We start from the raw sequence: 23,275 nt of genomic DNA, 5'->3' as shown, positions 1-23,275 counted from the left end.
CCCTGATGCCTTATCTCTTCTAATAACAAACTATACCAAACCAAGCTTGGCAGTTAATAGGTATTCAGTAAGTTTTTTTTTTCTTTTCCTTTTAATCAAGCCTAGATATGGCAAAGTGAATGATTGATAAGTAGATGATTGAGTAGCTGATAATGTGGGGGTAATGTAGAAAATAATTTTCAAGTGCTTTTGATGTTTTTTTCAAGTATTCTCCCTTTCATAGAGGGTGTTCCAGTTCAACTACTCATTCAGTTTTGTGTTCTCCTATCCAACCTAATTTCAACACAAGGAAACATGCAACCATAAATAAAAATGCAACTACAATAACAAAAGAACAAGTCCAGAGGCATTCATGAGTGTCTGTCTTTCTTTTGACAGGTTTTTGTGAACTTTGCCAAGGACCAAAGTGATGATGACCACTTAAAGGACCTGTCATTACACAAAAACCAGACAGTCGTCGATATGGCCGTTCTCACATCCTTTTTGCAAGATGAGAAAGTGAAAGAAAGTTACGTATGAAGAGTACTATTTACACAGGGTGATTGAAAGGAAGGGAGAGCTAGATCTTCCTTTGCACTTTGTCAAGTGTTCCAGAAGAAAGAGGTGTCCCTCGTTCCTGTGGAGAGAAACAAACTGGATACTGTACTGACACTATTCAATGCAATGCAATTCAATGCAATGAGAACACAATTCCATTACAGGGGCAGTGCCTTTGTAGCCTATGTCTTGTATGGCTCTCTAGTGACAATGACTTGAAGTTAGTTCATTACCTTCTACAGATGTGAAACTCTGGTATGGAACCAAGCAGACTGTAGGTTTGGATTCATACTTTTTCTTCCTGTGTATTCTCACTGGGATTGCAACAACAATCCATCAAGTAGTCATGGCCAGTGATAGTCAAAAGTCAAAGGCATGCACATCCTCATCCATTAAGCCATGCTGAACCACAAAACTTATTTCCTGGTGACACATCCATTGCTGGCAATGAGTGTGCCAGAATTATTAGTGCCAAGTTGCTCAGAAAGACTGAAGCACTGAGGTGTGTCACAAACACTTTTGTGAAAGCCGCCCTGCTGTCTGTGGACATCATTAAATATCAGGTGACAAAATGGTGCCAAGTGTGACTAAAGCCCCACTTTGGTCCTCCCCTTGATGAGCTGCTGTTGTGGCTGTCTTGTTCAAAATGTGGATCTCTCTAAACACGGGAACTTGGTTTTGGTGTTCAGTGTTGCCCGTGTTTGGAGTCATGGTCACCAGGTCATCTTTCGGAGACTTTTTCAAACACATTTGATCCTCATAAGAAACTCAGCAGCAAAACTGCTGGGGCTGCAAGCTGCTCAGTACAGGGTGTGACATGAAAGAGCTGGTGCATTTCCACATGGGAGGTCTGGGTCTCTTTGTCCTGGCTCTCTGCTAACACAACTCGGTACACTGCATCCCAAGATCCTTTATTATTTGACATAAATGTAGTATTGTTGCTAACTGTTTGAATTAACCTGAAAAATGGAGAGGTGGAATTTTATTTTGACTTTGCATTATTAGTATTATTTGGAATTTTAACTTCTCAATGGCTTCTGGAACCTTAGAACCATCTGTGTAGATGTGTGTGGCATAGAAGAATGTGGCCACACAGCCTCATGCCTTATTTCTTGGTGAATTTGCAGGTGGAATGTGTGAGTAGTGCTAGCGTGACAGGCAACAGTGTGTAGTCAGCATCTCATGCCGTACTTTAAGGTCCTGTAGAAAAGTTTTCAGGTTTTAGGTTGAATGTTTTTAGAGTGTAATCCCTATGCAGACATGTGGATAGGAATGAGGGGGGAGCTAGCAGATTCTCTGTACCATGTGTTCAGCTGACTGATTTACAAATATAGATGGTTTTGTTAAATCCACTGAAAGAATATGGCCACACCCTTGCCCGCTTGATAGCATCAATACAAAAGCCAAGAAGGGTAACCAAACAGTGGACTCTTTCAAGGAGAAAACAGCCAGCTTGAAATTTCTTGGATACAATTTGTGCTTGTAACCTTTGGCACCTTCAGAATAATTGGTTTTTCAGGATTAGACACCCACTTAAACCTCTGACAGTCTTAAATGTTTCATCTCTTCAGTCATTCAACAATCATGAAACAAAAAAACCAACAAACTATTCCACATGGAATATTTTTCAGACTTTTCTAACCCAGGTTTATTTTTTCCATCTGCAAGCAGTGTAAAAAAATGTTATTTTATCAATGCTCAACGATGTCTCTCCTTCATATAAACAAACTTTGCTGTATGGCAAAGTTCAAGTGACCTTTTGCCATCACTAGTTTCTTCAACTTAGTCAAAATGTAGTTAATAAATTTGGAAGTATAAGGTTTCGGATCTATTTCAAATTAAATTTATATAATGTTAGGTAACTCACTGCTTGGAAAGAAAAGTTACTATTTTGATAATAATGTCAACAGAGGTTTCTAAAATGACATGAAAGTATGTTTCCAATAGTTACTGGGATTCCACTGTTTTTTTATGTATCAAAGATAAAAAATTCAAAGAAAATATTTTTTAAAATCAAACGTTTGTTGGCTTTCTCAGTCCACTGTCATCATATTCTAACTTTTCATTACACTACAGCCCTGAGCAAATCCTTGTTTCAATTACTCTGATTTTGATGCCACACTAAAGACAAACAACAACTAAAGACTAATGCACTGGGAACCATTTTGAAAAAAACTAAATTCAATGTAGATTTAAAATCTGTTCTGAAGTTAGAGGCAATCTGTAGGTGTTGTTTTTACAGTACCTTTTACACTATCCCAATAGCAATCTTCCATTTTTTTGTGTAAACAATCACTTTAGAGATTTCAGAAATCAATCCTATCTTTAAATAAGATTCTCTTATAGTCCCTATGGAGATGTACTATGTGAGTTTAGAAATTCTCAAGAACAAACTTCTGATTACTTTTTTTTTCTTTAATCTTGGAGTACTTACTAACTGTGAATATGGAAAGTCAAAAGAAAGAGAGCCTTCTCTACATACATACCCAGCACAATTCATTATGACAGAAACAAACCTCAGCTACTGTATTTTGATACCTGTACTGAAAGCATATGCCTCGTGACCACTCAATGTTGTACATCATTTGCTCTCTGTGTAGCAGTCACTGACTTACAGGGATTGTCTGTTGTCTTCTCGTGGTTGTATATATCAGGTAAAATTGTTCCAAAGAGCCATGTGTTGTATAATGGGGAATCACTTTGATACTGAAATACTAATTTGTACTCTTGTTAATATTTACTGGCAATGGTGTAATGCCACAGTAATACTGTTCAGATTCAAAACTGTTGCTTCCCTTTTTATAGAACATTTATATTTCCATAGGACTCGATATGTCCTTTTCCCAATTACCCTAGGATGAAGCTGGTTTTGTGCTTTTTCTTTATCATTGGCCCTCATTCCAAGCACTTTATGCTGTCTGTAATGGATCTATTTTTGCACTGGAATATCTGAGATTTGCAAAACTAGACAAGAGTTTCAGAGCAGATTTCTAAGTTAAATCATTTTCATTAAAAGGGAAAAAACTGAAAAAAAATTTGTATTGCCAATAACTTTATATGAAGAGTTTTAAAAGCCTGTTTCTATGTTATGAGTCACAAAATAAAGCTGTGACAGTTCTGCTGGTCTATACAAATTTACTTTTGTGCATTTGCAGCACCACCTGCTGTTAAAAGTGTTATGAGAGAAAGCTGTTTGAATCACTAGGAAAAGTTAACATGCTCTGGAGAATACTCAAGATGCTACTTCAAAATAAAAGAAAGAATGTTGTATACTTTCAGATTCAGTTGAGGCTGACTAACTGCTATAAATAAGAGGTCAGAGGAGCTCTAGATGGACTAAAGATTACTGATAAGCTAAAGAGAAAACTGCTGTATTAGGCATTTAATATTTACTAATAATTATCTTTTTTAGTAGCACCCCACGTTGGGTGCCATTTGTTGTATTATGCATTAATATTTACTGTTGTTATATTTTTTAGTAACGCTGCTGTTAATCCTAAACAGCTGTATAACCAAATCACCACACAGAGACTATGATTTATTTATTTTACCTAGAACACAATGCTGGGCAATAGTTACTCCATCCTAAACCTCCAAGCCCTCATAGTTTCCTAACATTTAGATTCACCTCTTATACTTGCTTTTTGTGAAATCTTAGGTCTGGTTCATTCTCCATGTCATTCCAAAACCTTTTCTCCAGCCTTTCTCTCCCAGCCATTCTCTTCTCTGTCCTCCTACTCCTTCCTGTCCTCTGGCTCCTCCCCTCTCCCTCCTACTCCTTCCTCTCCATTGCTCAACATTTGGCTGGTTGTTTTATTTGGGCATGTTTACACAAAGTTGAGACAGGTGATGCTTAGAATAATTATCACAATGGAATATCCGGATTGAAACAAGAGAGTAGGGGAGAGAAATCAGCATTTGAATGAACAAGGGTAAGGTGTATACATTCCAAAAGAACATTATACCAAGAGAAAATACTGTAGGTAGGCTTCCATAATGAAAACAGAACCAGCTTTGTGGAGGCTACAGAAAGGTAGGCTTTGATGCTTATTCAACCAAAACTACAAGGACATAGTATTATCTGTACTGAAAAGTGCTAGGGGCAAGGCAAAGTTCCCCATGGCCAAAGAGTAGAAATTTGGAAAAAGAAATTATATGGGAGCACTGGGGTTGGTTTCCACAATGTCCCTGCTTCCAGATTTTGGTGCTAAGTAGTGTACTCACAAACAGTGCTTTGTTGAGATACTGGATGTGTTGTTTATTTTATTTTTATTTTTTCATGGCTCATTAAGAGTCAGTCTCAGAAAAAGAGATACGTACTTAACTTGGCAACTTGAACCCCAGTTGGTCCTGGTTCTACAGTGACCTCAAAAATGGCTGGGACAACATGAAGGGAGTGGTCCTTATTCAGGGTACAGGTCAGAACTTTGTATGCAGGTTTATGGCTTTTGAGTAGGCCTAGAAGTCTGCCCAGTATCTGATACACAGCTATATCTTCTCATATAGTTCTCATTAAGGACCGTTCATGAAATAACAAAACTGTGCCTCTGAAAATTCATAATTGAGTGTTTAAAAATAAGCTAGATGAAAATACAAGTTATCCACAAATCTTGACTAAGCATTCATAGAAAACCCCCTCTAAAGTTCTGGATTAAAAGCCCACTCTGGACCACAGGGATAGTGCTATGGCATGTATTAAGTTTGGAAAAACATGAGAGAAAATTAACAATTATTTTCAACTTGTCAAATACTGGTGACCTACTGCATGAGGTAAGTCAAGACATTTTACATGTTGAATAAATAATACCACAGAGGAATTTTCTTTAAGATACAGAGCTAATGAAACAACAAATGGTTCTCCCTTTGAAGCTAGGTATCAGTTAAACTTGTCCTTGGTAAATCCACTAAGCATTGTTATTTATTAATTTAGCAAATATTTACTGAGCTTTCTATGCCTGCCATTCATCTGGGTTCTGGGGATACAGTGTCAATGGAAATCAAATTTTATTCTCTAATGCACCAGTGAAGGGCAAATGACGGTGGACAAACATACCTGACAGTGCAAGTGCTTCGGAGAATAGGAAACATGGGTTAACAGTGAGGAGTCAGAAACAGGCTGACTGAGGAGACATTTAAGTTCAGATCTGAACAAAATGAACAACAGTGGCAGGTGGGTGTGTGCAAATGCATATGAAACGTAATAGAAAAAGCACAATTGGGAAAAATCTTGGCTGCAAAGGAGGAAGAAGAATCCAATGTCTCTTGTGGGGGCTGGGACATGAGGGATGGAATCAGGGCCATTGTCTTTTATTGTTAGGATAATAAGGAGCCAGGTGTTTGGGCTTGGCTGGGAAGAAAGGGCAGTAGAGGAGGATCAAAGTACAGTGACCAGGATAGGATAGTTGTAGCGGCAGATAGGGAGGAAGGGGAACTCTTAATTCAGAGCCTGTAACACTTGCTCAAAGGCTGTAGGTAGGGCTTGAGGGAAAGAACAATAAAAAATGGCTCCTGGTTTCCGCTTATGTTAAAACATGCAGTTGGTATTCAATGATAGAAAATAAAAATGGTCTCCATTAAGTCTTGAGCTCAGGGGCAATAACAGAAAATAAAAAGTGCTCACACTAAGTACATCACACACACAGTTTTTGTTTATTTGTTTCTAATCACAAGACTGGATGAACTTACCTAAAGAGAATGAAAGTTTGAGCCTGAGATTTAGCCAAGGAAAGTGGGAGGGAATGGCCAGCAAGACAAAGAAGAGGAACAAGCACATCAGGGATGTGTCGTACACTAGAATTTAGAGGATGGTATGTTCCTGGAAGGCAGAAGAATACTCATGTCAGAAACTGCAGCAATGAGCAAAGTAACTGTGTTTGCACTTCATAACATGATGGCCCTGGACTAAGTCAGTGGACTGATGGGGAGAATGAGAGGTAAGGAGGCAGAACAATGAATATCCATGAATCTACAGGGAAGCACATGTAGAGCTAGATTACAACGCTTTCCTTTGGATTCCTCTTGCCTGTAGACCATAGCTGACATCCGTCTTTTCCTGTCTGAGTGTTTTTAATCTTTAGCCGCGTATACAGTCAGGAGCCTTTCTCCACCAAAGTCCCTTACATCACTTGTCTCACTTCTTCCCTTACCTAGGGTCTTGGACCAATTAGTTGAAACTGAAGAAATCAAACCCTGTTCTTCCAGAGGAACATGTTTCTTTTACAATGATGAGTAGGGAGAGGTCATTCTAAGTAACAGAGTTTATGAAGAAAGTCTAATGAGTCTTAGGCTTATTTCAACATGATGCAAGTTCGTATTCCTTTAACAACTGAAAGTACTCCAAGGTCAGGTTCCACAGTAGTGACGTGGCTACGCTTTGCTCAGTAGATTAGGAGTGGATGCTGGGAATCAGTCCAGGGTATGAGTATGCAAGTACTATTTTCTTTTCTTTCTTTTTCTTTATTTTTCCATTTTCTTATCCTTTGGAGTTACTTAGTAGAGGAGGAATTAGACTCATTGGGTCCTACCTGTTTCTCTTCCTATAAATACAATTGCTATATTTTTGTAGTCTAGAAATGACAATAGTGTCTTCTGTCTTTCTTGATGGTAGTGAGAATTCCTACTGTGTCTTTCATGGATACTTTCTAAAGAAGGTGGTGGGAAACCTCCAATGATTCATTGATAATAGTGGATAAGATGAAGTATGGAGGAATGATGCACTATTTTTTTTTAATGCAAAAACTCTGTATTCATATGTTTTCTGTTGTCAGAATGAAATACCTGAGTCTGGAGGTCTGGAATGTGCATGGGGGAGGGAGAAAGACAGACAGGAGACATTTAGCTCACAACTTTGTAACTTTGGAGACTGAAAATCCAAGAGCAGGTGGTCTCATTTAAGCCTCATGGAAAATGGCACATGTAAAAATGGAGGGGTAACATGCAAGAAAGAAATGCAAAGAGATCCAAAGTTCATACCAAAGTTACAAACAGCTCACTATTATCGTTTGGATGTAGTGAACATTCCCCATGTGCTCATGTGTTTGAACATGGTCCCCAGCTCATGGTACTGTTCCGGGTAATATTAAACCTTCTAGGATTACAGTGAGGATCCACTTTCTGTCCAGGTCTGTGTTTTATGTTCTACCCAGATATGAGGAGCTCTAGCCATGTATCCCCACCTCCGTGAATTGTTATGCCTTCCTTACCATGATGGATGGTGCAATTTAAAGCCATGAACTAAAAAAAAAACCTTTCCTTCTTTGTTTCTGTCAGGTATCTGGACATAGCAGTGAACAAAGTAACCAATAGAACTCCACTTCAAGAGAACCAGCTTGGGACCCAGGAATATTGTGATAGTTTGAATAAGAATGGCACATCTTTAATCCCATCACTCAGGGAGAAAGAGGCAGACAGATCTCTATGAGCTTGAGGCCAGCCTGTTCTACAAATCAAGTCCAGGACATTCAAGACTATACAGAGAAACCCTGTCTCAAAATCAATCAATCAACCAAAAAATAAAAACAAAAACAAAAACAAAACAAAACAAAAAACCCAAATCAAAAAGCAAACAAAAAGGGCGGGCTCGAATAGGCCCATAGATGTGAAAGCTTGGTCACCAGGGAGTGGCACTATTTGAAAGGATTAGAAGGTATGGCCTTGTTGGAGGAAGTGTGTCACTAGGGGTGGGCTTTGACATTTCAAGGGCCCATTCCAAGCTCTCTCTTCCTTCTGCCTGTAGATCTGGACGTAGAATTCAGCTACTTCTCCAGCTCCTTGCCTGGCTGTATGCAGCCATGTTTCCCACCATGACTACAATGGACTAAACCTCTGTAAGCAAACCCACTTAATTAACTGCTTTCCTTTAGGTGATCATGGTGTCTCTTCACAGCAATAGAACACTGACTAAGACATTTTATAACGTTTCCACCTCTAAACATCATTACATTAGAAATTAGGGTTTTAGTATGTGAATTTGAAGGGGACAAAAATTTATTCCATAGCAAACAGGGACTTCAATTTTAAATAGGACTGTCAGGGAGGGCTGCATAGGCCTCTGAGATAAAGATCCAAAGAAGGTGAGGAAATTATCCATGAAGATTCATGTGCAAGAGAGATTTTAGGCAGGGGGAATAGACAAGATAAATAGGGAACTGGCAAGATAAAGCTTATTGAGTCAGGGGAAAAAAAAAAGCTGCTAAGTCACCTGGAACTGAGAGAGTGGAATGACACCAAGAAAGGTAACAGGGCTTGTAGGCCACACTGAAGGGCTTGGACACTGACTCTAAGTGAAACAGTGTTGTCTAAAATCACCACACAGGCATATGCAATTGGCAAGTGTTTTGCTTCTCGAAAATCTGCATGCATGGGTCAAACCATTTTATAAAACAGTGACCCTAGACAAACGCATGAAAGCCTTCTTATAGGAAACTAGGGGAATTCTAGCAAGGGTTAGGTAATCTAAAACTTTGTTGGTGGATGCCAGGGAAGTTACAAGGGCCAGTTCCTAATTGGCTTGCATCTAGGTGGTCCTTGGGCTGCGTTCCTGTGCCATGAATGTTTACCTACAGGATGAGATGTGGCTACTCACCACAGAAGCTCCATCCTGAGACAATATATTTTCCCATTCTTGTGGTTATCTCCAGGCTGTTCCTTGGGTAGGGGAAGTTATGGTCTTGTTCCTGTAATTGGTGACCTATGGCTTGGTTCCCAGGAATGATGACTTGACTTTTAAAGTCAGACCTTCCTAAAATGGAGACAAATTGGAGTTTATGTGATCCTCTCAACAGGAGGCTACTGGAGGCATGAGGGAGCAGAGTAGTAATGCAGCTTATGGTTTATAGTCTTTTGGTTGTTCTGTTGAAGATAGACTAGGATGATAGTAGATCAGTAAAGAGGTTTTGCCTCAAATCCCAATAATGATGGGCTCAAACCAGATTGAATGGTGGTGCAGGGATGTGAAACAATCAAATTCTGGACTTCGGAGATTTGCTGATAGATATGTAATGGGGTAATGACCTGAGCATATGGACAGGATGGGAGGCGTCATTCACTGAGATATTACTGTGGCTAAAGGTTAAGAGCTCAGCTTTCAACAGGCATGATGTGAAGTTTCTAACATGCAGGCAGAGGTGTTAAGACAGACAATTAAATAAGGCTGAATTCCACAGAATGCATATACATTGTATGGACTGTCTGAATATAGGTGGCGTTTGGAGACATATGATAATCCAGGAAGTTGAGTTCAGGACAGAAAAGATGCCTAAGGAATCAGCTCTGAAATATGACATTACTGGAGCTCAAGGAGACAAGGTAGAGACTTAAAGGCATTAATGAGTCTTCATTAAGACTAAGCAGCTAGTGTTTATGGGAATGAAGAAAATATTTCTAGAACAATGAAGAGGTGAACTGCTAGGAGATCTACTAAAATGAGGACTGGAAAGTGAGTTTGATTAGAGTGTGTTAGTGAGATTTTTAAGACAGACTCAATTAGAGGCCGGAAATATGATACTACTTTTGTGTTACTATAGGGGTAAAAGGCAAGGCGAGTTGTTTCTGTCTCTTTTTCTTTTTTTTTTTTTTTAAGACATGGCATAGCCTTGGCTGTCCTGGACTTACTTTGTAGACTAGGCTGGCCTTGAACTCACAGAGATCCACCTGTCTCTGCCTCCCCAAGTGCCACCATGCCCAGCTTTGTTTCTGTTTCTTAAAGATAGGATAAGTAATCGCATATTTGTATGCTAAGAAGGAGTAAGTTGAAAAAGCAGCTTCAGGAGACAGAAAGCGCTGTGGCCACTAAGTGTACTGTGGCTAGTAAGTGTACAAGTGCACGAGCAGATCTTCCCGAGGACAGAGTCTGCCTGCAGACAGTGATGGGGAGTGTGAGGGTGTAGTCTCTTCTGAGTACTTTTGTTTCCAATGAAGAAGGAAGTTCAACAACAGAGAAAGAAGATGAGGAGCTGGAACTGGGAACTGAAGGGTCCAAAAATGACATACACGACTCAGACTCTGAGAACATGCAAAGACAAGAGCAGATTTTATTAAGTGACGTGTTTTAGCACGCAGGAGTCAACCATTCTAGAAAATGGCGATTCTAGACAAAGGTGTGCAGGCCTTTTAAAGGGAGTTGGGCATTTCCAGGAGTGATGAACTAATCCTATTCTGATGGCAAATGGAGCAGTAGCATGTGGAAGAGAGAGGTGGAACTCGCTGTGGCTCATGCACCAAGCGTGTGAACATAGCTGTGGTGGATCAGGAACATGTCTTGCTGAGGAGGATGGACAGAGCTTACGCAGACTCAGCCTCATAATGTGCTATCCAGTAGCAAGACTGCCCTGGCTCTGAGCCAGGATAGCATATTCTAGATGGAGAACAGCTAGTTTTCTGGATTGGCCTATCTGAAAGATCTCCATGGTGGGTACTGCTGCTGGAGGCCATATGGTGTCCATATCCATGGCTCATGCTGCCGCTGGGGCCATGCTGCCATTCACTGTCCATGTTACCTCTGGAGGCCATGCTGGTGTCTGTGGTCTGTGACAACTTCCCCCTTCCTCCAACCCCCCAAACAAACAGAACAGACAAGAAGCCATCAAGAGTGTCCTTAAAAATTGTGGCAGGGATGATGAAGTGTAGCTCCTCACAGTTCATGGGGTGGGGGAGGGAATGGAGGTGAGGAAGACTCAGTTATCTTTAAGGGGCTGGCCACTTTGAGTCTGACCAAGCTCCAGTGACTATACGGACAACACCGATTGGACTTGGTGTATTTTTTGTCATTTTTCTTTTTCTCCTTTCTCTGCAGAGTGTACAAGCATAGGAGGGTGGACTTGGGAGGAATGGGAAGTGAGTGTGATAAAGTTGCATTGTGCAAAATTCCCAAATAATCAATAAAAATATCATGTTAAAATGTTTTATAATATACTTTAAATTTTAATCAAATTAAAAAGTTTATTTGACAACTACAACATTCATTGTATACATTCTCCATATATGATATTGTGTTACTTAAGGAAAATTTCACAGAAGCACATACTGTACATTGAGTTATGTTCTCCTCCTCCTCTTGCCTTTTCCCCCTTCTCTGCTCCCATTAGTCCCCTCTGTTACCACACAGTTTTGTTCTTATTTTCATTTCATACACACATACATGATTTTACATATACAGAAAATCTAGGAACCACATATGAGAGAGAACATGGCATTTGTCTTTCTGAGACTTACAGTTATCTGGGACTGGCTTAATTTTATCTCTTGTCAGTTTGTGTGTCTGTGAGGCAGACATCGAGCTCCAGCTATTTCACATAAATGCTCCAATGCTTTGAACCCTGTCTGAAGAGTGTTTCGATGTCTGTGAAAGCTGTAGAACCTGCCTTCGCGAACACCATCTCATTCTGCAGACAGCTGAGACGGCAGTGTTAAAGAAGGCACCTCAGACAGGCTGTGTGCTGTTCCGCGGTCTAACAACACTTACTAGGAAGCTGCCACATTATTATGGTGTCATTACCCTGTGCAACACAGGAAGAGCTCCAGAAAAGAGGATGTAATTATCCAAGACATACTTGAAAAATCAGAATGGATGTGCAGGCTTTTAATAGGTCAATGATTTTCATAATTATAAAGACCTCGTTGAAATAAATAACTGTCTTGTAATCTTTGTGACTGATTCAAGGTAAAGTTAAAAGTAGCAAAAAGCAATTAAAAAAGAGCACACTAAAATGGTATTATATAGCAACAAGTCTCAAGAATATATTACTTTTCAACTTTGATTTTAATTAATGTGAAACCATAATTAAAACAAAGGATATATTACATTTTTCTTTAAAGTATAAAGACAAATACCAGATTTAATATTTGTATCAATTGCATTTGATGCCACAAAGTAAACATTACTGGGTAAAAAATATTTTTTAAGTTTCAGAAAAAATGAATATGATAAAATAGATATAAAAATAATGATATTGTATTAATCAAATAATTTTAAAATATTTCCAGGCAAAAACTTCAAAAATTTCAAAATAATTATTTGAATACAAGATAGCAATTAGTTATAAAAAATCACAGAAGACAAGATATTGTGAAACAATGAATTACCACGGTCATGGGGTAATGGCAACTCTTTCTGATGTCCAGTAGATATGAAATGGCATGGGGAAAATGAACAGAAGTCTTTCCTGAACTACTGTTAGTATATAACACAGGCAGCCTTAAAAATGGAGAGGGCACAATGGACTAACTCACCATCTCCTTCAGACAACAAAAAGGATGGTTCTCTGGGGAGAATGGAGGAACACGCCTCACATCTGGGACCAGATGCTCATGTTCGATCCTAGGCAGGAAACTACTTCAGTGGTGAAAATGACGCTGGAATCAGGAACATGTTCTCCTGAGACTCTAGGTAGCTGACACTTTCCCGAACTGGAAAGACATTTTGTAAGACAATGGAGCTATCAGAAGAATCAAATTTGTTCTAAAATAATTCATGCCTAATGAAACAGCTCACCAGCAGCCACGACCCTGGGATCCTCATGAGACATATGTCTCCCAGCTGCACGACTGTCTGCACTCTCATTCCACCACAGAACGTGAACTGTGGAAGTAAATCATGAGTTAGCTGTATTTTTCTATAACAGGTATTTTTCCTTTTATTTTTGATATTATAATTGCATATTTTGCCCCTTCCCTTTCTTTCCTTCAAGTCCACCCTGCTCTCTTTTAAATTCATGTCCTCTTTTTATTGTTATCTACATATATGGACACATACATGTGTATGTGTATTCTATTATAGATATAACGTTATAGTAGGTGTTTTTAGAATGTGTGTGTACTGGGTGTGGAGTCGAGGGTCTTTTGAATGAATGGGAATGGATACTGGGTAAGTACTAGACCTCTGCTCTATATCCCTGACCGTGATCATGTATGTGTATGTCTGTACCTGTGTGGGTGTGCAAGTCTATGTGTGCGTGTGGAAGTCAGAGGTCAGAGTCGGGTGTCCTCTGCAATACAGGGTCTCTCACTGAGCTTGGAACTTTACAATCTGGCTAGACCAGCTGGCCAGCCTCCTATTTCCATCTTCCCAGGGCTGAGATTATAGATGTTGCCACTGAAGCCAGCTTTGATATGGGTGCTAGGAATCAAACTCAGGTTATCATGCTGGTACAGTCTGTCTATCCATAAGAGAGTACTATGCCATGGACATACACTGTTTCTGCTTTATTTATAGCTAACAATTCTTTGGTCTTTGCATTCCTTTCTCATTCATACAGCACTGTTAACTCCAACGATGAGAAATAGGTAAATTTTTTTGTTTGGGATTTGTCCATAATTTTTGCATTTATAAAAGTGTAAATATTTTCATCCAGAAACAATCTTTTTACTCCAATAATGTTATTTTGAAACAAACCATAACAAGACTTTTAGAAAAAAAATGAAAAGAATATTTTCTTAAAGACTTTTCCAGTTTCTAAACAACAGTTAACCTGTGAAATAGCTCCAAAAGGTATTAGCATTTGCAATAAAAAATAAGATACAAATCAGTGTTTTTAGACCTTACAATTAGGAAAAAAATGTCAAAATTAATTATCATAATAAAAAAACCCCAAGAAACATGATTACCAACATTCATCATAGCCTCACAAAAACAAACAGCTGTACCTCTGTTGAGGGCTCCGTATTCAGTGTGGAAAACACCAACCAGTGTAGAGTAGCCAAGATCAACGTGGGCATTCACTGCCCTTTTGAAAGCCTTACCCCACAGAGCCGGGCCACCAGGCTTCATCTGAAAGGTGGCCAGTTCATAGACTCCTAGAATTGACAGAAAGAGAATTATTTAACACATACTATTCAAGCAATTTGCTTTGTTTGACTCTAGGAGTGGGAGGCGACCCTGTCTGTGTATACAGACTTATGCAGATATATTTGTTAATTCTTTGCATTATCTTTCCTCGTTTTTATGTTTAGAAATTCTTGTCTATGTTTAAAGTTAACCTTAATAACTGAGAAGACATAGAAGCTATCTATAAACAATTACATGAAACAGTTTTCACCTGGGAACTTTACTAATGCACCAGATATCGGATACTTTATCACGAAATAGGGGTTTAAGCTGTTTAAGTCTGTAAGCATCTTTTCATCTCCTATTTTTTCTCTGCTTTTCAATTTTGAGAGAGGAGATGTTATTGTTTGTGTAATGTCCTCCTTTCAGAGTCTATCCCTAACAGGAACAGCAGGAAAAGAGATGGCCTGAAGTCATATCAAACTTTCTGAAAAGGAACCTAAGAGGGGGGGCGGGGCTTAGTGTCCCTAAATAAAAGGGGGCGGGGCTTAGTGTCCCTAAATAAAGGGGGGCGGGGCTTAGTGTCCCTAAATACCCAAGTACCGTTTGGAAGGCTTTTTACCTCCAGCCAGAAATATGAATCAGAGGTGAGAGACTGGAGGGTAAGTAAATCTGATAGAAAAATTACAAGGTCAGTGAAGAATCAGAAAAATATAGAGGAAAATAAGATTTAAGCACAGCAAGATGGTTCAGTGTGCAAAAATGCTGTTGCCAAGCTTGACAGAGCTGAATCCTTGGAACACACACACTATAAGGAAGGAACCAACTCCCCCAAGTTGTTCTCTGACCTTCATGTGTACACGATGACATGCATATATACTACATAAATAAACAAATGTTTAAAGTGTTGAAAAATCAGGATCTGGCACTTCAAGAGATGGCAACTCTGCATGGACAGTGCTGAGAGCCAAGGGCAGGCCTCAGCAGATTAATGCTATACACCTGTGGCTTGGGTCCCAGGCTAGAGGCGGCATGGCAAGGAAGAAAAGACAGACATGCAGACACAGGTGTCAGGTGGGGTTCTGTAACACTACCACCACCAGCGGAAACCTCAGCTCGTTTATTGGTGCAGTACAGGAGGCAGGGTCAGCCAGCCTCTGTAGGTGAGCAGTCGCAGGCTGTAAACATCCAGGAGGAGGAAGCTGCAGTGGCTAGCTGTACACGAGTCAGTCACTGATAAACACCCAGACCTGACTCTTGAGGACAGCTCTGCTATTCTTGAGCCTGAGAATGGCTTTGCTAATTGTCCCATAGTTCTGAGGGCTTGCACGTCCTTTACAAGCTGTGCCCATGTTAAAATTCACATTCACACAGGTTTCCACTCACTCACGCTTCCTCTGCTCCCTATAGGGAAAGGGCTCGATGAGACTTTTCACATTTCCTGTACTCTAAAATACATTTACAGAGTTAGGAAAAATAGGAAATAAAATAATAGTTAAAACGTTACACTTTTATAACTTGACCTTTGTTTAAAACTAGATTGAGATAACAGCTTCTTGAAATCAACAAGAAGACATAACGTAAGGAATTATTTTCAAACTGAGAAAGAAGCAGGAGGAAGACAGAAAGGTTAGCTACAGTGTACACCTTGGCAGTGCTAGTTAATTCACTCCCTCCAGACAGTCCATTTTGTAAGTAAAGATGTACTAAACCTAGAATACTGTAATCTGTGGGAAGCATCGTTGTAATTAAATGCTTCTGTTATTTAAAAAGGCATGTACACATCTCTAATCTCTGTTTGAGAGTCTGCGCAGAAGGGTGAGCTGGAGTTCAGCCTGGGTACACTGTGAGACCTTGTCTCAGCTCTAAAAATGAATCTGAAAACAGTTTGCATTACTTTAGTATTATATTGACTTTTTCTAAATTGTAACTAAGCATCCTTTAATCTGTATCATTTAGTTTGGAAGGGCTGGAAAGACGGCTCAGTAGTCTTGTTTCTCTAGCAGAGAACCTGCGTTCAAAATTCCCATTACCCAAATGGCAGTTCACAGCTGTCTGTAATTCCAGTTCTATGGGGATCTGATGCCCTCTTCTGGCCTCCACAGGCGCGATGCATGCCAATGGTATACAGAAAAATGTATAGGCAAAACACCCACATTCGTTAAAAAAGAAAACAATAACCCATCCCAAAATCAATCAATCTCATATCAATCTCTCTCTAAAATACTTCATTAATTAATTCTTAGTTTTTAAGAATAAACTAAGAACAGTTTTTATCATGACAGTCACAGCACTATTCCTATATAAACAAATAATTCTAGTGACACTTTTTTTTTTAAATCACTTTTTATCTGTACTATTTTAGTCATGAAAATTCACAGTGGCAAAGACTCACTCACCTTCCTTGGGAGGTGTTCCTAATTTGCACCATGGTACCAGGTAGGTTATCTCAATCACTTGTTTCTCAATGAAAGGCAAATTTGGGATGAGGAATTCTTTTTGCCATTCCTTATCATTGGCCAAAGCTTTGCGGACTGCAGTTCGATGAGCAAAATTATCTATGGTAGAAAAAGGTGAAGAAACTTTGTTGTTTTATTTAAAATTATCTACTTTTCATACTTCACCCAAATGAGCAAACATTTTATTCACAGCACGTAAGAACACTGTGTTACATGTGGGAAAATCCACGTGGAAAATGTGGTATCTGCGTCCAGTCACTCAGCAGTCTTCAGGGTAAGAGAAACAGAAACAATCATTGTAACCACTTCGTGGGCTTCCTGGTTCTACCACCCAGCATGTACAGCTAAGCACTGCACACTTCTCAGTCTGTGATATGGGAAATAGGTACAACCTTCAGGTATGTGGTGAGGATTAAATGAATCCATGAAGAGGGCTTGGAACAGACTTCAGCACAGAGTGCCGGGTCCATGTGGATTCTTCTTCAATTGGGGCTCCTACCTGATAGCGCAGGTTGAGAGGAAAATGCTTTGGTAGTGATGGGATGCAGTCAAGTCAAGGTGTGCCTTGATCAGATCTCAACCTGTGAGCCCACTGTCATTTCAGTGAACAAAAATGCTGTTTCTTACTGGGTCATGTGTTAACTTGTATACCACCTGAAGCATATATTAATTTTAATGAGCCTTGATTTCTTAAAACATGGAAGAGTCCCAAACTATGCTATGTTAGGCATAGAATGAACAATTTTCATAGTAAAGCATTTTTGAACATTAATCTGGACCCTGACAGATAAACCAAAGATGAGGCGATGAGTTCTTTGGGTATCAGGGTATGCCCTGATGTGAACTGTTAAGAGCAGACACAGGAGTAAGAAACTTCATAGGTTCTTGTACCATGGTCTCCTTTCTGTGACTATGTTATCTCCAGAATGAGAAGAGCTTTCTTCAATTCCTCTGCCTTTACATCCATGATAGAACAAGACAGTGAATTCTTTGAAATTGTGAAGAATTAAACAAAAGTGACTGCTAAATATAACAAAATCATTAAATCTTAAGGTTGGATGCCCTCTCAAGTGCTCTAAACATGAAAATTATTAAATTAATAATAACTAAGACGCTGATACCGAACTCTAGGTCTATCAATAAGGTACTTTCATTTTATATTCTGAACTTACTTGGACTTTGGCAAGCACATATTTTAATTTTACAAAAGGTGTTTGTTCCAACAAACCATTCTAAAACCTAGTATTAAAGTAAGTTCATCAACTTAAGAGTTTAATGAAACAAAGCGTTCCCATACATGTTAACCTCAAGTCAAATGGTAGATAGGAAAGTGCTGCTGAATAATGGCTAAATTTACTTGGCTTTGTTACTGTATTGCTTTCGAAATGTTTTCTGTAACCCGTGTGTAAGTACAGTAACAAAGACTGAAAAGCCAAGCTTCACAGACCGCCTAACAACGAGCATTTCCTATGAAGCAGAAGCTGTGTGATTCATACCATACTTCCAAATATGGAATACTTTGTTTGTTCTGCCTCCAAATTCTACACTCCAATATCCAATCATTTCAGAGTGAGCTGTCCGAAGGTGGACACTTTTTTTAAAATTTTCCAGGAACTCGTTAGTCTTTGAGGGCTTGAGAAAATAGGTGCGGAATTCATAAAATGTTCCATCACTTTGCCTGGGGCCAGTAGCAAAAGGTGAACATACCTGAAAAACGATAGGAGACATTTAAATACTTTGAAAAAAATAAGATTTATCATGATGTTAAAATCATATATTTGAGCCTGGAAATGAAGGATACAAAGAAGACTCATAATCTCTATTTCTCTTGTCAACTCTTTACAGACATTTTTATGAGATGACAATAAAGGTAACTGCTGTTAAGTGTACTGAGTAAAGAGTTACTCTTTCCTGGTTGGAAGCCTTCTTTAAGCACATTTTCATGAAAAGTTGCTGATATTCAATCATAATGTAATCATGTTTCCCAGGGAACTATGATCAGGAGCTTTATAACTTTGGAGTTTTCTCTTATTTAGTCAACAGTACTACTTACTTAAAAGAAGCTTGCAAATTCTGTATATGTGTCTATTTGACAGACATAATGAAAATCTTTATTAGCAGAAGACTTTTTGGGTTCCTACAAAATGAGTATTATTATTTAGATCTAGATCTAAACTTTAAAAAAGTATTCAGCGGGGCTGGAGAGATGGCTCAGAGGTTAAGAACACTGGCTGTTCTACCAAAGGTCCTGAGTTCAATTCCCAGCAACCACATGGTGGCTCACAACCATCTATAATGAGATCTGGTGTTCTCTCCTGGTGCACAGGCACACATGCAGGCAGAACACTGTATACATAATAAATAAATAATTTTTAAAAAGTACTCAGTGGTCAGAAAAAAAAGATGCTATGAATCATTCAAATTGCTTTGCAAAAGGACTGCAGAGATGGCTCAGAGGTTAAGAGCACTGGCTGTTCTTCCAAGGGTCCTGAGTTCAACTCCCAGAAACGACATGGTGGTGTGATCTGGTGCCCTCGTGTGACCTGCAGGTTTACATGCAAGTAAACACTGTATAAATTCTAAATAAAATTGCTTTGCCGTCTACTGGATGGCTGTCTAAGAGTTGAAAAGGGAAAAATCAAGGAGACAGAAGTGCTTGGAAACATTAGTTTCATGTTGGGGCCACTGAGCATTAGGGAACCAGGAATGTTAAATACACAAGGGCCTCTACCTCAATTAAAGAATTACCTGTTTCCCTGCCCATAAGGCTGGGAGTGGATATTGTTGACATCTGGTGACCTTTTCAGTATCAGTGGTGACAGGCCTCACCAAATCCCCCACATGATTATTCCAGACTTCCCCTCCTTAGACTGTTATCTTCAGCTCCAGCTAAAGCCATCCTTAGGGCTTCCCTTGATCACCTATATGACTAATGAAAGCAATAGGCCTTAACTCTATTTTTGTTTATAGGACACAATAATTTATGATTTTTTTTCCTGTACACAGTGTTAATATAATGACCAAAGTAGCTCATTTCATTCATGATTATTATGAGTTATGCTTCTAGTGTCCCAAATAACTGAGCTTGCCACAAAAACAAAACAAAAAACCCAAAACAAAACACTGCAGGTGCTCCTGTGTGTGGTAGGAATGCTTTTTGTGTTTGTAACCACTCTCTAAACAACTCTGCCTCATACTTGTAGTTTAAAATATATAATAAAAGCTGAAGAGTTGGCTCAGTGGCTAAGAGCATTTGCTGTTCTTACAGAGGACCCAGGTTCCACTTCCATCACCCACATGGTGGCTCTCAATGGTCTGTAACTCTCATCCCAGGGGATCCATTGTCCTCTCATCTCCTCAAGCACGGGACATGCACATCGTGTACAAACACATACAAATACATCTAAACTCTTTAAAAGATACAAGATCATAAAAATAGAAACTTTTTAAAATGAAACTTCTTTTAGAATGATTCAAGGAATCTGTATTTGTAGTGAGAGGACTCCCCATCCCCCAAGTCACCACTCCCAGGAACTAGGCCACAGGTCACAAATTCTGGGAACAAGACAATAAGATTCCCTACCCAAGGAATAGCCTGAAGGTAACCTCAGGAATGGGAAAGTATCTTATCTTGGGGCGTCTGTGCTGGGCAGCCCACCATCTTGTAGTACAACATTCATGGCATAGAAAATACCTAACATTCCTGAGGTCTAGGTACAGCTCACCCAAGGTTAGTTATGTTAGCTAGCCGATCACTTTGTAACAAGCTTGCCCTTGCTGAATGCCACCCAATCATGTAACTGCTAAGCTGGAGTTTCCCAAACCTTGCTATAACCCTAAATAAAACCTCCTCTCTCTCTGAGCTCAGGGCTCTACAGTCTGAGAACCAGAACCACTGTCAGTGATGGTGTGGGCCCGGGGCTTGCGCTTGTAATAAAGACCCTATTGCATTTGCATCGGAATCAGTTCCTTGGTGGTCTTTGGAGTCTGTGAGTCTTGGGCATAACAGAATAGAAAATTATTGAGAAAAGATACATTTACTATCATCTTTCACACAAAGTACACATTAAAGAAATCTGTATTAAAAAGGTGTTAAGGAATGAGGTCATTTTCTGTTGTGGGGCTGGATAGAACTGTGCCAGGGACATCTGCCTGATGCTCCTTTATTCCAAATTAGTTTATTCTCAACCATCCTAGGAAGAGAGCGAGGACAGAGGGTGTATGGATAACAATGCTCTTTATTAGTGTTCACCACAAAGTCTGTCTCTAGACCAGCTAAATGCTCTTCCTAAACACAGGAATTCAAGAACTTCTGGGTTCAAGTCACAAATCCCGCCCACTTCCCCATAGCCCCACTGTGCGCACGCACGCCACACGCCCCGCCCACCTCCCCGAGCAAAGCTCGCTCCCTCTACAGACCGCGCCCACCTTGCAGAACCCCGTTAGTGCACAACCTGGACCCAGCGTCCACCTGCCGAGTCCGACTCCCGCGCGTCCCCGCGGCCCCTACCTGAGGCGCCAGAGCCCGCGGGGCCAGCGCCCTCCTCAGGCCGCTGCGGAGGGCGAGCATGGCGGAGCCCGGAGCGCGCAGGGAAGCCGCCGATCGTTGCCGGGACTCGCGCTCTCCCGCTTCCTGGTGCGCGCGCCCGCTCCCTTGGGGCCACGCTGGAGTGGGCGGGGCTCGGCGGCGCGGCCCTACCCCTCCCCGAAGGCGCCTGAGGCAGCCCGGGTCCTGCGCTGGGGACTTTGTGCTACAGGGTTCTGGCAGTTGGTGCGATTCCACGCCCTGGGCCATCACCTCTTGCCCCGTGGAGCGCTAACACTCCAAACTGTAGGGCGTGCTTTAAAATCTCGGGGTGGGGGGACCTGTGGCGACCCTCAGCGAGCCTTGACCTTTGTCAGAGAGTGCTCTGCGTCCCCGCGGCCTGGGAGCCTCCGAATAAAAATTAAAGATGCTTTAATTTTCCTGGAAGCCCAGAACGGTGGGCCCGCGGGCCTGAAGTCACACAAAGAGACTGAAGTTAAATATGCGTGATGTGAAAGCTGACCTCTGACGGCTTCTGAATTTTGCCCCTCAGAAAAACTTCATTTACCGTTTATATTTTTCTAGTGCATGTTTGTGTTCTTTGTTAAGCCTATTCTAGGTTCCATGATTTTTCCGACTATATTCACTTGGGAGACTAAGATGTACAAACCGCTCATTCTTAAATACACTGCCTTCATCGGATCTGCTGTTAACATTAAGTAGCTAGTTAATCACAATATCTTAAATAATTTCCCTGAGGAAAATAGCCTCTTGGCCACCTTACTAATGTACACTAAGCTACATTATTTACAGGTCATCAGGGATTAAAAACCTTTTTAATGCAATAAACTATGAGTTTAATAAATAATTAAACTCACAATAAATCTTGTGAGACTTTAAACCCTTAAAGGCTTTATGCTTAGCAAATACATACATTACATTGAAGAAGCCATCAAAATACAGATTTATTGAAAAACAGACATGCTTCTTTACGTAAGCATTAAGTGGCAATCTAAGGTGTGTATAAGACACAGTCTAAGAAATGATGAGCAAAAAGGAATTTTGACATTCACATCAACTATAAATAGGATATGCTATCGATGACTTTTACTGACTAAATCATTACAAGTCCTGATAATGTGCTTTCTTCCCTCCTTTTATTACCGAAGGAGGTGCAGTTGGCTACGATTTAGATACAGTTTTTACCATTCAAGTTACTGGAAGCTCTGAGTACAGTCAACAGAGCTTTGGACTATACACATACCTAAAAGAAATCTGGGGCAAATGGCTAACTGATATGTCTATTGACACATCAAAGCAGACACTGGCCTGGCTCCTTAGCACTTCTCATCCCAACCCTCTAAACCTCTCCAGCCCCTGACCTTCCCTTCCTTTCCCGCAACTTCCTTTTCTAGATAACCTCAGACATTTTGGCTAGATTCTCTCTTGGTTCTACTCTTGGTCCTCCGCTTCCCTCTTTGTCCATTTGCCCTCTCTCCTTTTCCCTCTCTCTTCTCTTCCTCTCTCTTTCTTCCTGTCTCTCCCTTCTCATGGCTAGGTCTATTCTGCTGCGTTCAGTCTGGACCCGTCCAGATGCCTCTGGCTCTTCTCTCCCTCATATCTATAATGAAAGCCTTTTCCTCAACAATACCCACGAGTAGTCTTGTCCTCATTTTCATTCCATAGAGTACACACCTACTGAGTTTCTGAATCTGCTGACTTCTAAGTTATGTGAATATTAATCTTAACTAAATGCTATCAAAAATTTTATAAATTTATACTTCTTACGGCTTCGTGTAAGGCTTTTATGATCATGCTATTTTTCTTTTGTGAAAATACATTTTACATCTAAAACAACAAATAGATATCAGTTGCAGATGGCTGACCTGATGCTGGCAAATAGAACAATGTCCTTGGAGGCATTCCTGCTTGTTTTTGTCCAAAGGTTAGACTTGTGCAACCGAGCAGAAGCGGGTGAGCTGTGAGGGGACT

General features: G+C 40.2%; 2 protein-coding genes across 4 annotated transcripts in view; one reads left to right on the top strand and one right to left on the bottom strand.

Moving 5' to 3' along the window:
• Abca1 (ATP binding cassette subfamily A member 1) overlaps nucleotides 1-3,671 on the top strand; it is a 117,405-nt gene extending 113,734 nt beyond the window's left edge. For all 3 annotated transcript variants that reach the window (XM_060379913.1, XM_060379911.1, XM_060379912.1), the window contains one exon: nucleotides 379-3,671. In XM_060379913.1, coding sequence (XP_060235896.1) covers nucleotides 379-519 — 141 coding nt within the window. In that variant the 3' untranslated portion in view covers nucleotides 520-3,671. The remainder of the gene's footprint in view (nucleotides 1-378) is intronic.
• A 7,763-nt stretch (nucleotides 3,672-11,434) lies between these two features.
• LOC110565777 (protein NipSnap homolog 3B) lies at nucleotides 11,435-21,424 on the bottom strand. Its single transcript, XM_021663537.2, has 6 exons — nucleotides 21,269-21,424; nucleotides 18,255-18,465; nucleotides 16,699-16,857; nucleotides 14,179-14,328; nucleotides 13,028-13,114; nucleotides 11,435-12,942 (listed from the first exon to the last, which is right to left on the bottom strand). The coding sequence occupies exons 1-6, from the start codon at nucleotides 21,326-21,328 to the stop codon at nucleotides 12,866-12,868; spliced, it is 744 nt and encodes a 247-aa protein (XP_021519212.1). The 5' UTR covers nucleotides 21,329-21,424; the 3' UTR covers nucleotides 11,435-12,865.
• Between the last annotated feature and the right edge of the window lie 1,851 nt (nucleotides 21,425-23,275).

Source organism: Meriones unguiculatus, chromosome 3 (genome assembly GCF_030254825.1).
Source record: "Meriones unguiculatus strain TT.TT164.6M chromosome 3, Bangor_MerUng_6.1, whole genome shotgun sequence".
NCBI lineage: Eukaryota > Metazoa > Chordata > Mammalia > Rodentia > Muridae > Meriones > Meriones unguiculatus.
The sequence above is the reverse complement of the archived record's forward strand: the minus strand, read 5'-3'. Positions and strand labels throughout refer to the sequence as shown.

Coding starts and splice junctions, on each gene's coding strand:
- LOC110565777 (XM_021663537.2), bottom strand. CDS start 21,328: ATGCTCGCCCTCCGCAGCGGCCTGAGGAGGGCGCTGGCCCCGCGGGCT. Junction 16,858..18,254: donor ATTCCATATTTGGAAGTATG/GTATGAATCACA, acceptor TTTCTACCATAG/ATAATTTTGCTCATCGAACT. Junction 12,943..13,027: donor TCCCAGGGTCGTGGCTGCTG/GTGAGCTGTTTC, acceptor ATGTCTTTCCAG/TTCGGGAAAGTGTCAGCTAC.